The sequence below is a fragment of the Vanellus vanellus genome (genome assembly GCF_965231255.1).
Source record: "Vanellus vanellus genome assembly, chromosome: 15".
Classification (NCBI taxonomy): Eukaryota; Metazoa; Chordata; class Aves; order Charadriiformes; family Charadriidae; genus Vanellus; species Vanellus vanellus.
Window position 1 is genome coordinate 16657315 of NC_138920.1, and position 17187 is coordinate 16674501.

The 17187-nt window shown below is 40.3% G+C and overlaps 1 protein-coding gene across 1 annotated transcript; it reads right to left on the bottom strand.

Moving 5' to 3' along the window:
• Positions 1 to 1054: 1054 nt before the first annotated feature.
• Positions 1055 to 16948, bottom strand: SS18L1 (SS18L1 subunit of BAF chromatin remodeling complex; the record flags this gene model as incomplete). Its single annotated transcript, XM_082491317.1, has 11 exons — positions 16830 to 16948; positions 13102 to 13178; positions 11725 to 11809; positions 10801 to 10945; positions 7011 to 7208; positions 5848 to 6012; positions 4846 to 4947; positions 4350 to 4442; positions 2910 to 3029; positions 1285 to 1412; positions 1055 to 1081 (listed from the first exon to the last, which is right to left on the bottom strand). Exons 1-11 carry the CDS (start codon positions 16896 to 16898, stop codon positions 1055 to 1057), a joined length of 1209 nt encoding a protein of 402 aa, XP_082347443.1. The 5' UTR covers positions 16899 to 16948.
• Positions 16949 to 17187: the final 239 nt, after the last annotated feature.

The following is a 17187-nucleotide window of genomic DNA, read 5'->3' on the forward strand; positions in this document are numbered from 1 at the left end:
AGATCTGTCAAGCTATGAGAAAAATAAAAGTGATGATGAGCTGTAAGAACAGTCAACCAAGAGATTTGACAATATTTATGGTTATAATGCTTGCTGGAAAATCTGAGCAAGGGCTATGGAAGAATCAGAAATAAAGGAGGATGCCAGCCACCTGCTTGTGAAATTTGGCATGAAAATGTATATGCGAGTTATAAAATTTGGAGTAGCATGTTTAAGACTGGAGTATTGCCAGATGTTTTTCTCAGCTAAGCACAATATGAAGCAATATTGACATCTAGTAGGCTGACACTGCAGATCTCAGAGCTCTCTTCTATTTTTCTTTCCACAATAGAAATACTTTAGTTTACATGGGTATATAAAAGGTGCCTCTAGTGATTAACATTTCCTTGAATATAGGTTTTGATCGTCTTTCTGTACCTTTTACAACAGAAATGTGGACTTATGCAGATTACTGAATTATAAGACTTGGGTAGGTAGGTATTACAGAAATTGCAGTTAGTTTTATTTTTATCATATAGCATAGAACTGTCTTCACATAAGGAATGTATCCATCCCCTTCTTCTTAAGAAGTAAAGTTAAGAGCCGCGGATTTCAGAGGCTGGCAGGTAATCTTCAATGCATTCAGTTAAAAACGATCAATAACCTACCAGAGGATACTTCCCTGGACTGAGATATGACTGAATGGCTTTGTATTGAGCCAGACTGCAGAATAACCTGGCTGTTTTCCAGAATGGGGCACAACTGTGATCAAATGATCCTAAAGCTATTTAGAAACATCAAGAATGGGGTGGGGTGGGGGAGGTAAATGAAAAACTTCTGCATTGTATCAACATACAGTACTATACACACTACCAAATATCAAACCATTAAAGCATTGTCTTGTTACCTGTAGTGCACTGCTTCATATCCAGCATGAAATGAACACTGTTCACATACAGACGCTGCTTTGTGCTAAGGGGTAACCAACATAGTACAATTAATCAAAACTGCCTGTACATCCAGTTCAAAAGATGGAGATGCTATTGAAATGAATCTGACACAGGATCATATTCTTTTATTGCTGGTAATTTCCATATTGTCCCTATAAAAAAGAGAAATAAAAATGTTGGAGAATAATATATCAGAGGTTTACAAACAGTGAGTTAGACAATTTCTTTTGGTCTATGAATTTTGAAAGACCCACTGAAGTATCACCAGTATGCCTGCATCAAATTATCAGATAGATTTATGTGTGGCACTAACAGCTAAGTCTGCTTTTTCATAGCAGAGGTTTAGACAATTTACCTGCTCATAGCCGTAAGGCCTCTGTTGCTGAGCGGACGGGCCTGTCTGAGAAGCTCTGTAACTTCCGTATTGCTGCCCCTGTCCCTGTTGGTAGCTGGAGTACTGTGAAGAGGCTCCTTGTGCAGGACCTGAGAAGACAGTGAAATCTATTACTAAGGCTTGATTTGCTAGGGGGATTTCTTATGATTAACATAATTTAGAACATGATAGTCACAAAGTAAGCTCTGTGAGTATGAACTGTGAGTAAATTTTGCCTACACCTCCGTCTAGCTTTACACTAGAAAGTGTTAATACTAATAATGATCCAGTTGCAGTAGTATAAACTTCAGTTCAGGTTTTAAACTGCGCAGAAAATGTGAAATATTTTTAAGTTTTTTGCCTCCCTGAAATCTGTATTGGCACACCTCAATTGTTACCTGTATGCAAGCTACCTGGCTTTTATCTTAGTAACAATTGCATGTTTAACTTCCTATTTAATCTGGCTGTGCCACCATAAGCACTGCTGACCAGGCAGAACCTAAGAAATCTCTTGCATATAGAGATACTTTTAAAAAACATGTAAATCAGACACACAGCTGCACAGGGATATTGATTTCCTTTTATTTGGGACTGTATATTCTGTGTATGAAATGCTATGTGCACTTCCTAGCATTATTGGTAGATTTTTACAAAGAAGAACCTTTAAAAAGAGAAGGCCAGATTTTAACATCATAAACTGAATTTTGGGTTTAATTTCACAGAATATGTCTGGTTTAAGTAGTCCAAACTATCTACTAGTACTGCAGAGTCAGGTGTTAATAATTTAATTCATTTTTTAGGCATGTAGGTTCTATTTCATGAGATCTTACATTTCTAGAATGAGTTTGCCATTTATACCAACATCAATTTATTGTTTGGTTAACATTGCCAGCTCAAGGTCAAGTATCACCACATCTGGGAGACCCACCAGAAATCCCTTGCCTTGAAGCTAGGATTTAGATTATTCCAATATCTCCAGACCCTGGTTTTGAACTAAATAACCTGAAAGGGTTTACCCAAAAGCAGAGGATGCAGACAAGTTGCCTCCAATCATTCAGAAAACTCAAAGACAGCCATCAAACTCAGATTCTTTTGATGACAGTGGGGAACTCTGCCCCTGCTGACCTCAAGGGTTCAAAAGCCTGTTCAAAGCACTTCTACTTTTTTCCTTTCGTCTCAGTCCCTCACCAAGGAACAAAACCCCGATGATGTTGCAAGAAATCTAAGCGAGGGAGTAGTGATTCTCTGGACTGTTGATGTTATTTTTTCATGTCAGTTCAGAACTATAAGATGTGCAGGAGGCCTGAGAATCCAGGCAGTCATCTCCTGCCAACACTTACCAGGAAGTCACCATGAGGCAAAAGTATATTTTCTAACTTTCTTTCAAAGGAGAGAGGGATTCAGGATGCTAACATAAAAGCATGGAATGCAGTGCTACACTAACATATGTTACTACCCACAATCCCTTTTCATGCCATGCTCTTTGGCTAGTTTTGGTATGTGGATATCTAAGGTCAGTCAAGGAAACAGTTTACAGCATATTTTAGCTGAGGAATGGAGGCATCAGGATGAAGTATTGCAAACACTTCACCAGTCAGTTTTCTTACCGTATCCTTGCTGTTGTCCTGGGTAACTTTGTTGATTTGGGTATTGCTGCTGGGAATATGTTTGCTGTTGTGCAGCGCCCTGTTGGTATCCTGCCTGCTGCTGGCTGTACTGAGAATTTCCTAAAGAAGGAAAAATTGAAGTAGTTTGGTTAGAGATGAAGCAGGTATTTCACTGTAGATGCAAATCATAAGGAAAACAAAAGAGCCTAGGTCTGGAACTCATAGACAAGTACTCTTTTCAGAAACACGTTTGCATTTTGCCAATCATGATGAGTTTGTGTCTTCAGTGATTTTTAGTTCTTTTGAACAGTAAAGAGTTGTGTATTTATACACATAACTAAACAAACAAACAAACAACTTGTTCCCCAAAGGATTTTTTTTACCCCAGAAGTGTTTCAGAAGAAAAACACAGAGTCACAAAGATAAGGGTGTCAGGGTAAACAGCCAGTTTCTCAAGAAGCCCTCCCACTGTATTTTCTTCCAGATAATGACATTTATTCATATATCCCAGAAAGACCACTTATATAGTTGTTACTGGTATTTTTTGAGATACCTATGATGGAAATTCCATTTGCAGTATCCTGAAACAATAAAAAGAACGGAGACTATATAGATGACATTGCTTTTCCTAAATGCCACTTCGCTGTATCATAATTAAGTTAATACTTTGCAGTTAATTTAGAGTTCAGAATTCTTAATGGTATCACTGAAATTACTGATGTACTACTGTTGAGAGTTTTTTAGTGGTACAATTGCAAACTCACAGTATTGGTGATTTTCAAAGATTGGTTTCATTTAACCCATTGTTTTTCACAGTTTGTAAGGTGAATTAAGTAAGATTAAAAAAATTGGTCCTGGAATTAATCAGTAGGCTTTCTTACTTTAGAGAAATTTCCATTTATGGCTGCCATATTTTTCCAGCTCTGAACTCCATCTCTAACTGGAGCACGTTAGTTTCCCTTTGTCAGCATAACCTTTTACTTAAACACAGCCGTTTTTACTTGCATTATATAAATTGTTTGTTAAACAGTGTTGTAGGAGTGAAGGATACTGATATCCTGGAAGTCTTTTCTCTTACTGCAAAAAAAGTTCAATATCCATAACTATAATTCCACATGGCTCAGCTACAACTGAGGACCACTTTTTCTAATGAATATGAGGCTCTGCACAAGTTGTTAGTGATCCCAAGAGGCTGCACAGCACGACTGCCTCACAATACAGTTACTTACATGATACAACGGATACAGCCTGATATAGTCTCGGTATAAAAAATGCTATACATAGCTAAATTCTATTTCCTAGAAACTCCTTGAGTAATAGCTAAGTAGCAATTAGTGATACAGAAATTGCAGGTCATATTTTACATTTTCATAAGCATTTCATTCGTATTTTAGGGGATTAGAGCTTTGCTTTACAAAGATTGCCAATATATTTTCCTACCTCCTTCATAATAGTGTTGTGTAGAGTCATCAAACGACCTGTCATAGCTCTGCTCAGTATAGGATGACTGCTGATAGGCATAATCACCATGTCCTACAAGGAATTGCAAAGATTTATCAGATACGTTGTTAATATAACTTGAGATGTATTGTTGAATATGTACATTATGAAGCTGCTTATGCACAATGATGAGGCTGAGAGGAAACACAGACCCCTTAGATAGGAGGTTGAATACATGGCAAGGAAAGCTATACCTATGGATAAATCTCTTGCATTTACTAATCCAAACTTGGTTTGTGCTCTTTTTGAAGCAGTTTGGGTAGCAGGATGCAGTGATGTGTGTGTTTGTATACCAGGCTCCCGTGCCCTGGGATTAGAATTTTCTAGCATTTGAATTGGAAACGAATCATAATGGATTTGCCATGTCCTTGGATGTGGGAGTCATGCTGGTCTACACTTTAGCAGTATTACAGTGACTACAGCTCAGAGGAATTACCATCTGGATAATATTGCTGATTCATGGGTTCTGAGGAGCCTTGTCCATGACTGTACTGTTCACTGTAATATTCTTCCTGACCCATGTACTGCTGCGAGGACCCTGCAAGGCAAAGACAGGAGAGAGCAAACTGAGCCCGTGGACTCCTCCAGGGATGTTTATTTTTTTTTTTTTAATAAAATCATGTTTACATCTGCATAAGTAAACAAGCTATGTATGTTAAGAGCAGTTTCAAAGATGTTTTGCTCACTAGAAAAAGGAAATAAATTTGTATTCTCAGAAAACACTGGTTGAAACTGAAATTATGCAATGCTCAGTAACACGTCCTAAAACCATTCACTTCTGTGGCAATACCAAAAGTAGTGGCTACATTTAATCTACTAATCTGAGTTATTAGAAAGCACAGGAATGTATTCCATGCTCAAGAACACAGACAGAAATAAATATATTTTAATTAATGTATGAATTTGTTTCTTAGCAAAATTCAGTATATGTTAGAATCAGTCTAGCAGCTTTATTACCTCTTAGAACTTTTTCCAGAGAGGTCTTAGAGCATAGTAGTTATCCTCTGGTGTTTTCCTTTCCTTGGCCTAATTTTTCGTACTAATTGCTGGCAAACTATATCTTCTTTGCAGAAATCTGTTCCTTGTTAACTGTGCCATGTTACGGCTGATCCAATACCATTTGAAAGAACTGAAAAGATTCCCAGTGGCTTGAGCTGTATGTCAAATTGTTCATCTTTTCTTTAGAGATATATGGTCCCTTTTAGACAGAATTATTTTTCTAAACACCTGAAATAATTAAATAGATAAATCTTGAAAATAGATTAAAGTTCATCTGATTGTCATGATACTTCCACCATTTGAGATTTCCTGTTCCCAGATAAGATTCCCTGTTCATAAATGTGACCTGGAAATTTTGTTGACTTACCTACCCCACAGGATGGACTGAATATCATCAATCTAATAATAATTATATCAATAATCCAACAACAGATTTTACCTTGCTGTGAAGCTCTGTAAGGGCCCATTGGTCGCTGACCCATCATGCTGTTGCCTTGGTTGCTTTGACTCATCATGGCAATGGAGGACTGCCCCTGGTAATGTTGGCTCCCTCCTTGCGCCGAGTTGTAATGTGACGTTGCTGCTTGCTGGTGCATCATGGAGACTACAATGTACATGGAAAATACTGTTTTCTAAAAGAATGTGACAGTTCTCTCCCTAGTCTCTTTGGAAGCAAGTTAAAACCTTCAACTAGCATGCATCCTGATAATTCTGCGAATTTTCCACAGGGGGAGATGTTTTCCTACTGCATGTATTTAACTCATCTGCACTGTAATCCAAAAAGGATGTTATAACATGGTCAGTTTTTGCCACTTGCTTCAGACAGACATTTAAAAATACAACTAGCCTTGATGATTATTAGTTTATTTAAAATAATGTAATCATTATTACAGTAGGAGTAAAGAAAATGAGAACTGATGCTTGTTCCTCTCTACCTCCTGACTAATTCATTGCTGCATTTCTTTTCTAATCAACTCTTTCTTCTACTTCCATCTTATTATATACCTGGTGATTACACAGTTTAAATAGACCAACATTCTAGGATTTCTTTGATCCCTAAATTTCATATTGTTGGAAAGAATTCTTAAGCATTGGACATACCATTCAATACTCAGCAGCAAACATTTTTACAAATTAAGAAATTAATTCTGAGTTATCTGCTAGTCTTTCTATGCCCTGGAAGCAGTGTAAAGTATCAATAAAATAACAAAAAGGGGTAGTAATGTACAGACAGTAAATGTGTATTGCTCTTTGGCGGGCTCTTTCAGCTAGGATGAAGGTGCTTCTCAGATCCCTCCCATGGTTGAGGGATTTGCTGCCAGGGGCTATGAGATAGTGCTGCTGCACTTTGAGCTAACCCTCTTTTCCCCAACTCATTGCTAACCATAGCAATTCAGTGTAAGTTAAAGCAAGTTTGAAACTGTTCTCTGACTTACACTGATGCCTGACACCTTGAAATTCAGAGATGTTTTAAAGCTGTCTTTTCCTCTTGTATGTTTGTCCCTGTCTACAGAAAATATTTACAGAACAAATTCATGTGTGGTAAACCTCTGAGGTCACTGAAAAGTCAAGTTGGCCCAGAAGGAGGAAGAGGGAGTTTACCTGGATTAGACTGCATGTTGATGTTTGTTCGAGAGACATAATTGCCTATTGACCCCTGGCCTTGCATTGGCACATTCTGAGATGCAGGCACTGTATGGCTATAACCAGGCCCAGTTCCATGACTGCTGACAGTCATACTCAGAGAGGTCGTGGGCATAGTGTTCTGGCCTGACTGCTGCATAGACACGTGATTAGGACCTAGAAAAATTAAAGAGAGCAACAAGAAAATCTGTGCTATTATTGGCAACATACAGTGAGCATTAAAGCCCTCACGGCCTTTCTAAAATACCTTCTAATAAGGCAAAACAAACAAAAAAAAATCCTCATTATTAAAATTCCCTGTTATATACAGACAAATTAAAACTGCCTACTGCACAGTTAAGAGTGATCCTCCTCTTCCTGGCAGCCAAATCCAGGCTGTACAGAATTGCAGACAGGAAGAAGAAAACCAGCAGCAATGCCCTACAACCAGCTCCTCACAGGCAGCAAAATTAACAAATGCCAGTAATTTCAGATACTTCAGAAAATACATGGACTCTGGAAACATCCTAGCCTTTGCAAATTTGTCCTTTCCTTTCTCCTGTCCTGCTGTTGACTCCTCTTCCCCCTTCACACAGATGGTGACAATGGGAAAGCACAGTAGTGGCTGAGAAACACTTCACACATTGCTGCATCCATCCGGTTCCTTTATAACCAACTAACCTTCTTAGCTGGGGCTTATGAAGTACTGAGGGACCCTCTCCTCACAGGACAGGCTTGTCTCTCCCTTTCCTGAAGTTTCACTGAAAGTACCTCAGACTTTTGGAAGATAAATTTTCCAAGTCACCATAATAACCCCTGTTGTTATATTCCCTTTCCAAGGTCACCATATGTAATCATCAGACTGCTCCAATTATACCCTGGGTTTGTATCATCCTGCTTACCTGACAGTATGCTTATTTTTTAAAATTCTCTTGCTGTTGGGTAACTAAAATTGGGGAGAATCTAGTTCTTATTTTTTGTTGTTTGTTGCTGTAAATACTTTTATGAATGAGTTTTGGAAAGTTATTTTCATTGTGTCTAAATTGTGACAGTGTGTCTTGTTGTCTAGCTAAATTCAGCTCTATTGTTGTCAATCTAAATTAATTTAGGTAGAATGGAAGACATGCAGAATCCCTAGAAGAGACAGAATTATGTTGTAATGTTTAGATAACGATATTTTAATTCACAGTTATTAAGTGTATCTACAGCCTCTGAAAAATGAGACTAATTCTCTTAGTACAAGCCTCATTAATTACTCTTAATGGTATTTATAGACATCAAAATGAGACAATTTGCTGTAGATTATTATATTTTCCTCGGATGGAGAGATGCAAGCAGCATTTTCAACAAGAGATAAAGAGAGTCGGCTCCACTGAAATCAATGAAATACCGCTAGAGAGATCTGGCCCTGTGTTTTGCTCCGGTTTTTGTATGTCTTGCAAAGCTGATACTTCTACTTGTGCAACACGAGACCACGTGGTGTTTGAATGGAGCTAGCAGTTGCTTTGAGTGAGAGATGGAGTGAAGCAAGTGTTGGTAAATTTTGCCCTGTTTCCATGGGAAAACTTAGAGAATCTTGGCCTTCTTCAAAGCAAAAAAAGAGAAAGGTTTAGCTAATTTGCGATTGTAAGGGAAAATATGAAAGCATGACCAAAAGTGTTTAAATAAAACCAATAAAACAATAAGATAAATACAAAGCATTGAACCTCTTCCATACTTTCATGAATCTAAGGCAGTTGGATTTTTCTTTGAAAGGCCTCATTCATGATTTCTGAACAGTTACAATTCTGTCTGGAGGCAGACGAGTATCACTGGTTGGTTTATTGAATCTAATGGGTTTGCCTACAGGGCTGTGCCATGAAGAGTCACTGACTTGTGGATTACTTGAAATCTCAGTGGGTTGTCCCCATCAACAGAATTATCTATTGATAATTTTGACAATTGACCTAGCTGCCACTATGGATAGTTATCGTGTATGTAGGGAATTATGTAGTTACTGTCCTGCAGAGGTGATCCCTGTAAAGTCCTGACTGAGGACAATAAAGAATAAAATGTAGTAGCTTCTATGGATTCTTCTCTGTTCTTCCCTCTCTTACAGTGCTGTACCTGTTCATTACAGACTTTCATCTCTACTGCCATTAGATGAGAAATTTTCACAAGTGCTAGAGCCCTATATGTTTGAATTGTTTGTGCATATTTACTCCTAATTTCCAAAAAATGCTGTTCACTGATGTGAAATAATTTCTCCATTTCTACATCCAGACTGCTGTGTCATCTAGCATCATTGTGCTAACTTGATTCTAGCTGGCACAGAGACAGTAGCAGTAGAGGCTGGCAACCAAGGGGAGCATCCCCAAGCCCAAGGGTGTGCGGGTCCCATTGGCAGCGGAGCACATGACATCGCTGCGACTGTTACCTAGGCTACTCAGAAGATGCAAGCTACTGCCTTCTCTGTCACACCTTCATTCTGAAGTCTAGCTATGTCCTCAGCCTGGTTGCCAGTGGACTGACATTTTTGTGATAAAATACCTGGCACTACCCAGGTGACAGAGTCTCAGTGACTGGGCAGAGAGTGAACTACCCTGAGACCTCCCCAACTCAGGGTGGGTTTTAGCACTGGGTTGGCGCAACATGAGGTAACAAGCCCTGGCCGCTTCCGTTCTGCGATGACTCAAATCTCCAGGACTGCCAGTCTGGTTCTTTCAATAAGCACTAAATTACTACAAACAACTGGAGGATGGGGGACAAATAAAAACCAGCAACAATAACACTGAAAATAGAGATTCTTAGTAACACAGTACAATGTTTTGGCTGACTTATTAGAATACTTATACTAGGTAATAAATCTTTCAAAAAGAAGGCCCAGATAAATTTAATAAGTTCACTTTACAAGCTGTAACTGTTTAAAGTAGGTACCTCATCCATTAGTTTAAAAGGTACTATCAGCTTGACCACAAATAGATTTTTAAAAAGTCAGAAGTGATTTCATGGCTTGCATCTGCTCTTGAGTCTCCCTGCCAAGGTCTGTGATTTTACAATCAGATATTTCTATTTATAGAAACTGTTTTCTCTCTCTGTCACTCTGGGAAATACTCACAGAAACAAGAACTCACTAAATAACGATGAACTACAAAATAAATAAACACATTATTCATACTATAAAATGCACAGAGTAAAAAGAAAATTTGTTTTTCAATTAGTTTCTTTTTAGTTGCATGAACAAAAGAAACAGATAGACAAAGTATGTTATCTTATTCATCTGAAATCTCTGTGCAAACTCTTTGGCTGTGTAGTACAATCTCTGCAAGCTTCTGTAGAGGACAGACTGAGACAACACCAAATTATTTTTAAGGCGGCATGCATCCTGGAAGGTCTTTGCAATCTAAAGGCTTGGTTGTGTGGTTAGTCACGCAAGCAATTCCATTTTACCCTGGCCAACCCCACCACTTTCAAGAGAAAAATACCATAATATATCATTTTTCTTACTAAAAACTTGGATGCATCTTTACTTGGTGATTTTCATTATGCATTTTTTTACAAAATGTTTTTAATTTCCCCTCTAGAAATACTAAGCAGATTGGAGTCCTTGCAGAAGCCAACATCATTACTGACTGTAGCCATTTTGTGATGATTTCAGCATGTGCCTGAAATCCCCATATGCCTGAAAGGTGAGTTAGGAGAGGTCTTTTACAGCTCTGTAAGTATATTCTGCATTAATGATTTTGTTGCCAAGCAACAGCAAAGCAGCACAAAGGGGACCGGAGCTCACCATTGCTAATCTGACTCTGCATGAGGGAGGAAGGAGGAAGGCCCGTCCCAATTGCATCACTGAGATTGCTCTGTGAATGGAGAGATTGGTTGGATGCACTCTGAGTCATTCCTCCTGGGCCCAAGTTTATGTTTTGCGTTGGTGGCTGCAAATAACAAGGAAGAGAAGCAAATTTTTGGTTAGGTTTTAATTAGAAAAATAATAACCCCCAAATTAGCCTGACTATGACTAAAAACTGCCTCAACTAAATATGTGCTTCCTTCACTTTTTGGGCTTGCTTGCGTAAACCTTTCTTCATGTGACTACTGTGTGAGTGACATTCAGCACGATACAGAGAAGCCAGCAGGCAGCACAGTGGAGATCTTAAAATTGTGCTTATAATAGTCTGGCTTCTGTGCCCATTCTTCCGTACTTACATGAATTTCATTTTGTGCTGGTCAGAACATAACTGCGGATGGGATATGCATTAGCAAAGACAATACAGAAGTTTGTTGACAAACCGACCTTTGTGATACCTCCAAAATCAATCCATTTAGCAAGAATAACACAATGTTTAAAGACAAACCAATGCCCAAATGCTGAATTAGGTTTTTGACATAAAATAGTGGCATTTTTTTCCTGAGTAAAGAATACAGTAAAAATAGGTAAAGAACAATGAATCTGGAACAAATGGAGCCTGTTCAGATCTGTACTACTGCACCATTTATGGTATATAGAACTTGAGCTGTGGAGAAAATGTCCCAAAGAATGTGTTTTAAACACAGTAAAAGTAACTTTTGATTTGTTTAGTGGTCTACTTGATCGCTTCAAAATTTTAAGCTGGAAAAATACTAAAAAATGGTTTATTGACAGTGATCAGTAACAGAATCAACGAACATTTCCTCTGGCATAGTAAATGTATCTGATGGTAGCATGGGTACTTACAGCGGGAAGCAAGGACTGCATATTCTGGTTAGAATCTGCTATTGTTGCCAAGTAAACCAGGTTTCTGTGCAAGATTTGTTGGTATCTACAGAATAAGGAGTAAAGCTTATTTGGAAAGTGTTAACAATACAGAAAATTCCAAACCTTTCTCTTTTTTTTTCTTTTTTTGCTATTTACAAATTATTACTTAAATTACATTATCCCACTTTTCATCTGACATAATAAATAGCAATAGTAATGACCTATATCTATGCTGTCATGCTTTTCATCGAGGATTAGTGTGTTCGACACTTCTTTTACAAATGGGTAAATGTGGGGGAAGGGAGAGGCAAAATACACTCTCCTTTGAAAGCAAATTGAGCAAACTGCGAAGCTGGGACCTCAGTCTTTGAGTACTGACACCCAGTCAGCTGCTTGAACAATCAGCCACTTCTTCCTCTGTTTAACAAGGGTCCTAGTAGTAATGAAATTCCAGAACTCCAAAACCCCAAACCTGTTTGCCCTGCCAGCAAGCTGAGAAGAACAAGTTTTTTTTCAAGAGCGCTCTAACTGGAGTGTTTACTCAAGTAAGCACCACCAGCACCATTTATGCTTCTTCACAGTTCTTGACCAACTGGAACAGCTCATAATAAAGAACAGGAGGGCATCCAAAAGCAAACTAACAGCTGTGTCACGGAGCAAAGTGAAGAGTCAAACTTTTGGAAACAGGGAGGATTCCAAGAAGGCAAGAGAAAATGCTTTTTAGCATGAGTATTCTTCTGATAAGGGGAAAATGGCTGGGAAGTGGGAAAAGTGGCAAAAAAGAAGCCAGAATGGTGACATGACATTAGCAAAGGTATCTTTTTTAGACTATTTTTTTGGAAGTACAGTTTTCTGGGTTTGGCCCCATAACTTGACATTTCAAGGGGCAGATTGATTATTCTTCCTGACCAAGATTTTACCCCTAGAGTCTATAAAAGTATTTTGCTTTCTAGGAATAGTAAGCAGTGCTAGAAACTGTCTACATGCGTATTGTTTTTGCCATAGATAACCATGTGGCTGACCCTTAACATTTAATTACTTTTTGATGAAAATGTGTTATTAACTTTGAACCTGATTCTACTTTTATTTAATGAATCTGCATAGAGCAAATGGTCCAATAACCATAATTGTTTATAATTATTTTAATAAATTATGTTAAAAATATTGTAAATACTACTCAAATACTTCAGAAAAAAACCCACCTCTGTTCCAAGAACAATATACATTTCTTACTACAAGTGAATCTAAAAAAATAGTCCAACTATTTTCTCAGTGATCAGTGAACAGAACTGTTGACAGTACTGTTCTTGAGTACACCAAAAATTTCTAACATACTCCAAACCTCATAATACTCACTGAGTACATTCTGCAGTTTTCCCCTTGCTCTGATAATCCATAATACATTGTATTAGGTGGTGATTTTCATCTAGCATCTGCATAAAAGAAATACGGTCAAAACACGTTCCTACAAGAATCGTATTAAAGTCCCGTGTTTTTGTGATACTCCACATTCACCCTTCTTGGCAGCGGATGGTGTTTTGTGCAGTTTTGTTGCCTTAGGATATTACAGAGTACCTACACGTGACTTTATTGAGCCACAAGATTGTGCTTTCCAAGTCATTCACTTACGAACAGTTCTCTTTAAAGGAGTTAGTTGAAATACGCAACACAGAAGAATTAATGGACTTACCTTTTTTGCTCCTTAAATGGCAGATGGATTTTTATGCTGAAGAAGGAAAACACTTTTGCTATGAAATACCTCTGCCTCATTCTAAAACATCACCCAGCCCTTTCCAAAACTTCAGATTTTACTAACATGCCTACTTTCAAATAAGAAATATACTTTCAAGCAATTTAAACCTACAGGTTTTCCTGCATAGGACTAGCGTGTATGGAGTACTGAGCTTGATGAAGTATAAAACTTGCATTACTGGATCTGCCGAAACCACATTTAAGAGAATTACATCCCAATGCGCCCTTTGGGGTAGTTCAGTTCTAATACAGGAAGGACTTCAAATGAAAACACAGAGTTATTATCTATCAGTTAATTTATGTGTATCAGTGGCTGCTAGCTTAGCATCATTCAATAAATTCTAGTGACTGACTTGTTCCAAGAAAATCAGGGCTGCTGGACAAAATGACCACTGACCTTTATTTAATGGACTTACAATACAATTAAAAGCTTAAAATATCCTTTGATTTGTTTTCAATTTTCAGATACAATAGCTTTTCTCTTTCGCCCAGCTTTGTGGTGAATGTGGCAAGCTTCCTGCAGGTGAATGAACTGAAAAATAACAACAGTATTTACAAATCTAGATTTCCCTCTGGCAAAAATTCACTAGACAATAGTTTGTAGGTACCACTGCTATTAAGTGCTTGCAAGATTGGGCCTTTGAGCCACCAGGTTATCAGGACAGAAGAACTCTTGAGGAAAAAATAACAACATGTTTTCATATGAGTTAAATGTGAATTAATCCGTGTAGGGATGTGTTCTGATCAGAACAAATTCTTGACTCATTCAGGTGCAAAGAAAGGGCTAGGTGATGGGAGAATGAGTAGAAGAGTCTTTTGGATACACAGGCAATCTAGCTAGTCGCTCCCTTGGGGAACTCGCCTTGTCCTGCTTCTTGCTTGTAATTTACAAGTTGGTCTTAACTTTGCCGGACCCCCTTGTCCCTCACAGGCTCTGACTGCTGAGACTTGCGGTGACAGCCTGTAGCTCACGTCAGGGAGGGCTGAGGAGCAGGGGCGTTGCTGTGGCCTGCCAGGGCAGGTCGGCAGGCTGCTCTCTCCAGCGCTGGCGGGGAACGTCACCACTGTGTCAGTCGGGAATCCATGTTCCTCCTGCGTGCATGCCTGTGCTCACATGGCAACCCGGGTGCAGCGCATAATTTTAGGAGAAAATACTCCTGCCTGATGCACAGTGCAGCTCTTTGTTTCACGCTCTGTTCGCATTGTCATACTGAATTTTCACCTGTCTCAGTGGAAATCCTGTATATAGAATTAGCAAAGAATAGAAACCCGTCCTTTTCAAGTTTCCGCAACAGATATCCCTGACAATATTTTCACATTCAGTTAAGATGCATATTAAGCAGCAAGAGTCCAAGCAATAGTACAGCTGTCTTCGTCAGAAAAGGGCTATGCTTCTACAATTACCTGAATAACATTTTGCTTACTGAAAAAGGAATTGGGAATAGCTCTTTTCCTAACTTACTAGGAAAAAAGATCTGAGTTCTCATCTCCATCACACAGAAGAAACTGAAGTTTACTGCCCTGCAATTTGATGAACTATTTCAAAGCACCACCGTCACTGCTGTCTTGTCAAAAGTTCTAACTTCCTCCATGTGGAATCTATTTTAGGAATAGCTGGTACTGGGATAAGAACAGCTTTGAAAGACTATCAAAATTGAGTTAATAAATAAAAATAAGCTGCTTATATATTACAAACGCAAATAAGAATAATCTTGGTTTTCAATGAAATTGGTATGTGTTCTGAAAAGCTCACTTGAATGAGGATTTTTTGAGTTGCCAGCCCAGCACCTGCTCCTTCTCTCGCTGCCCCGTCGCTATCCGTGCCCATACAGCCCATGCAGTTACTGCGCCTGCAAGTCTCTTCCTCAGCATCACCGCTTGTCAAAGTCCCTGCCAACAGCCCAGCACTGAGGAACCCTCCTGAAGTTCCGTGCCAGCAAATGTACCTGAGATGGGAAACGGTTCCATGCATTATTGGTAAAGAAGTAATACTCTGAAGCTTCCATAAAGTCCATGAATATACAAAGGAAAGTGCTTGAAAATCACACCCAAGACACTTTGGCTGCCCTTTGTCTGTGGATACTGTCATGGTTTTAAGTACAAACTATCTGAATTGTGAAATTCTTTCCTAACCCCAACCAATCTGGAAGTTAGCAAAACACTTACCCACTGAGTCTGAAATATTTTAGTATTTAAAATTAATTGGTTCACAATACTACACGTGCTGCAAGAGCTACACAGAATGGGATTAGTTTCCACACAGTCTCCCGAGATTCAAGTCATCTCTCCAGTCTCTCGGAAAGCAGTTTGTGCTGCCGTAATCTCTGCTCTGTCACAGTCTGCCACTGAGGTTTGGGTTTGTTTTTTTTTCCCTAGAAGGCATAAATTGGCACCAGATAATGGTTTGGCTCCAGCCCCCCGCACCGGTGGTTAACTGCTGCACTGGCAATGGCACTTCTTCACTGGTGGCTATTTCCGAACGGGCCACGAAGAACAGGCGCCCCTCGCCCCCACCACAGGGCACGGCTCCGCGTACACGCAGCACCCGCGCAGCAGGGAACGCACAAAAATACGCTGTACAAATGACAAATAGCGGTCAAAGTAAAAACATGCATGTTCTTTATTGACATTTCCAGCCTCTTCCTTACTGCCCGCGACCCTCTGCCGGAGGAAGGGGTGCCGGCGTGTCCCTGCTGTCGCTCCTGCGGAACGGGGGGCAACCCCTTCCCAGCTGGCAGCCCCCTGCTTGGGCCTCCACAGCTGAGAAATCTTTCAAAACCTTTGTTTGCCATTGGACGTCAATAAACGCATCACAAATAACAGTAATAATCATCATAGTATATAAAAAACGCCAGCGATTGGTGCTCCCTCTATCTTCTGAGGGAGTAAAATTCTGCATCCCAATACAAAAGAGAACCCTTGCAAAAATCAAGATTTTATTTTAATTCGTTTTTTTCGGTTGGACTCGGGGTGGGGGTGGGGTGGCAGAAGCTGACAGGCCATCAGAAATTAAACCCCGTATCGGCAGATTTTATTGCAGCGTCCCGGCGCGCCGCCGCCCCCCTCCCCGCGCAGGGTGCCAGCCCGGCTCCGCTCCCCGCGTCCTCCTCGCTCTCTTCGCAGCGAGCTCAACACCTTCGCTTTGTTCCTCCTCCTCCTCCTCCTCCTCCTCCTCCTCCTTCCCCCACCTCTCTCTCCAGCCGTCCGTCTCCGCAGCCCTGCCAAATTCACCGCTCCTCCTGCCCGCCCCAGCCTCCAGCCGCCTTCCTCGGCGGCCGCGCCGCGGGCGGACCCCGGCGCGAGAATTCTCCGTAGAAAAGCATGCTTTTTACCTTCTGGATAGTTTGCTGGGTCACCTCCCCTTTGCCTCTTGGGCGAGCAGAAGCAAAGGCAACCGACATGGTGGGGGTGGCTTTTTTTTTACGTGTCTATAATATATCGGTTCCCGGCTCTAATAATATTGTTATTATCTGGCCGCTCTCGCCGCGTACAGGCTCGCCGCAGTGCACGGGGCGGGGGGGTGCGGGAGGGGGGGGGGAGCCGCTGCAGATGGTACAATCTGCGCCCCGCGATCGGCCACCGGCCCCGCACCGCCGGCCGGCCCGCGCCTCCCCGGCCCCGCCGCTTCCTTCCCCCGCCGACTCGGGGCGGGGAGGCGGCGGCGGGGAGGCGGGGAGGGGGCGGGAGGCG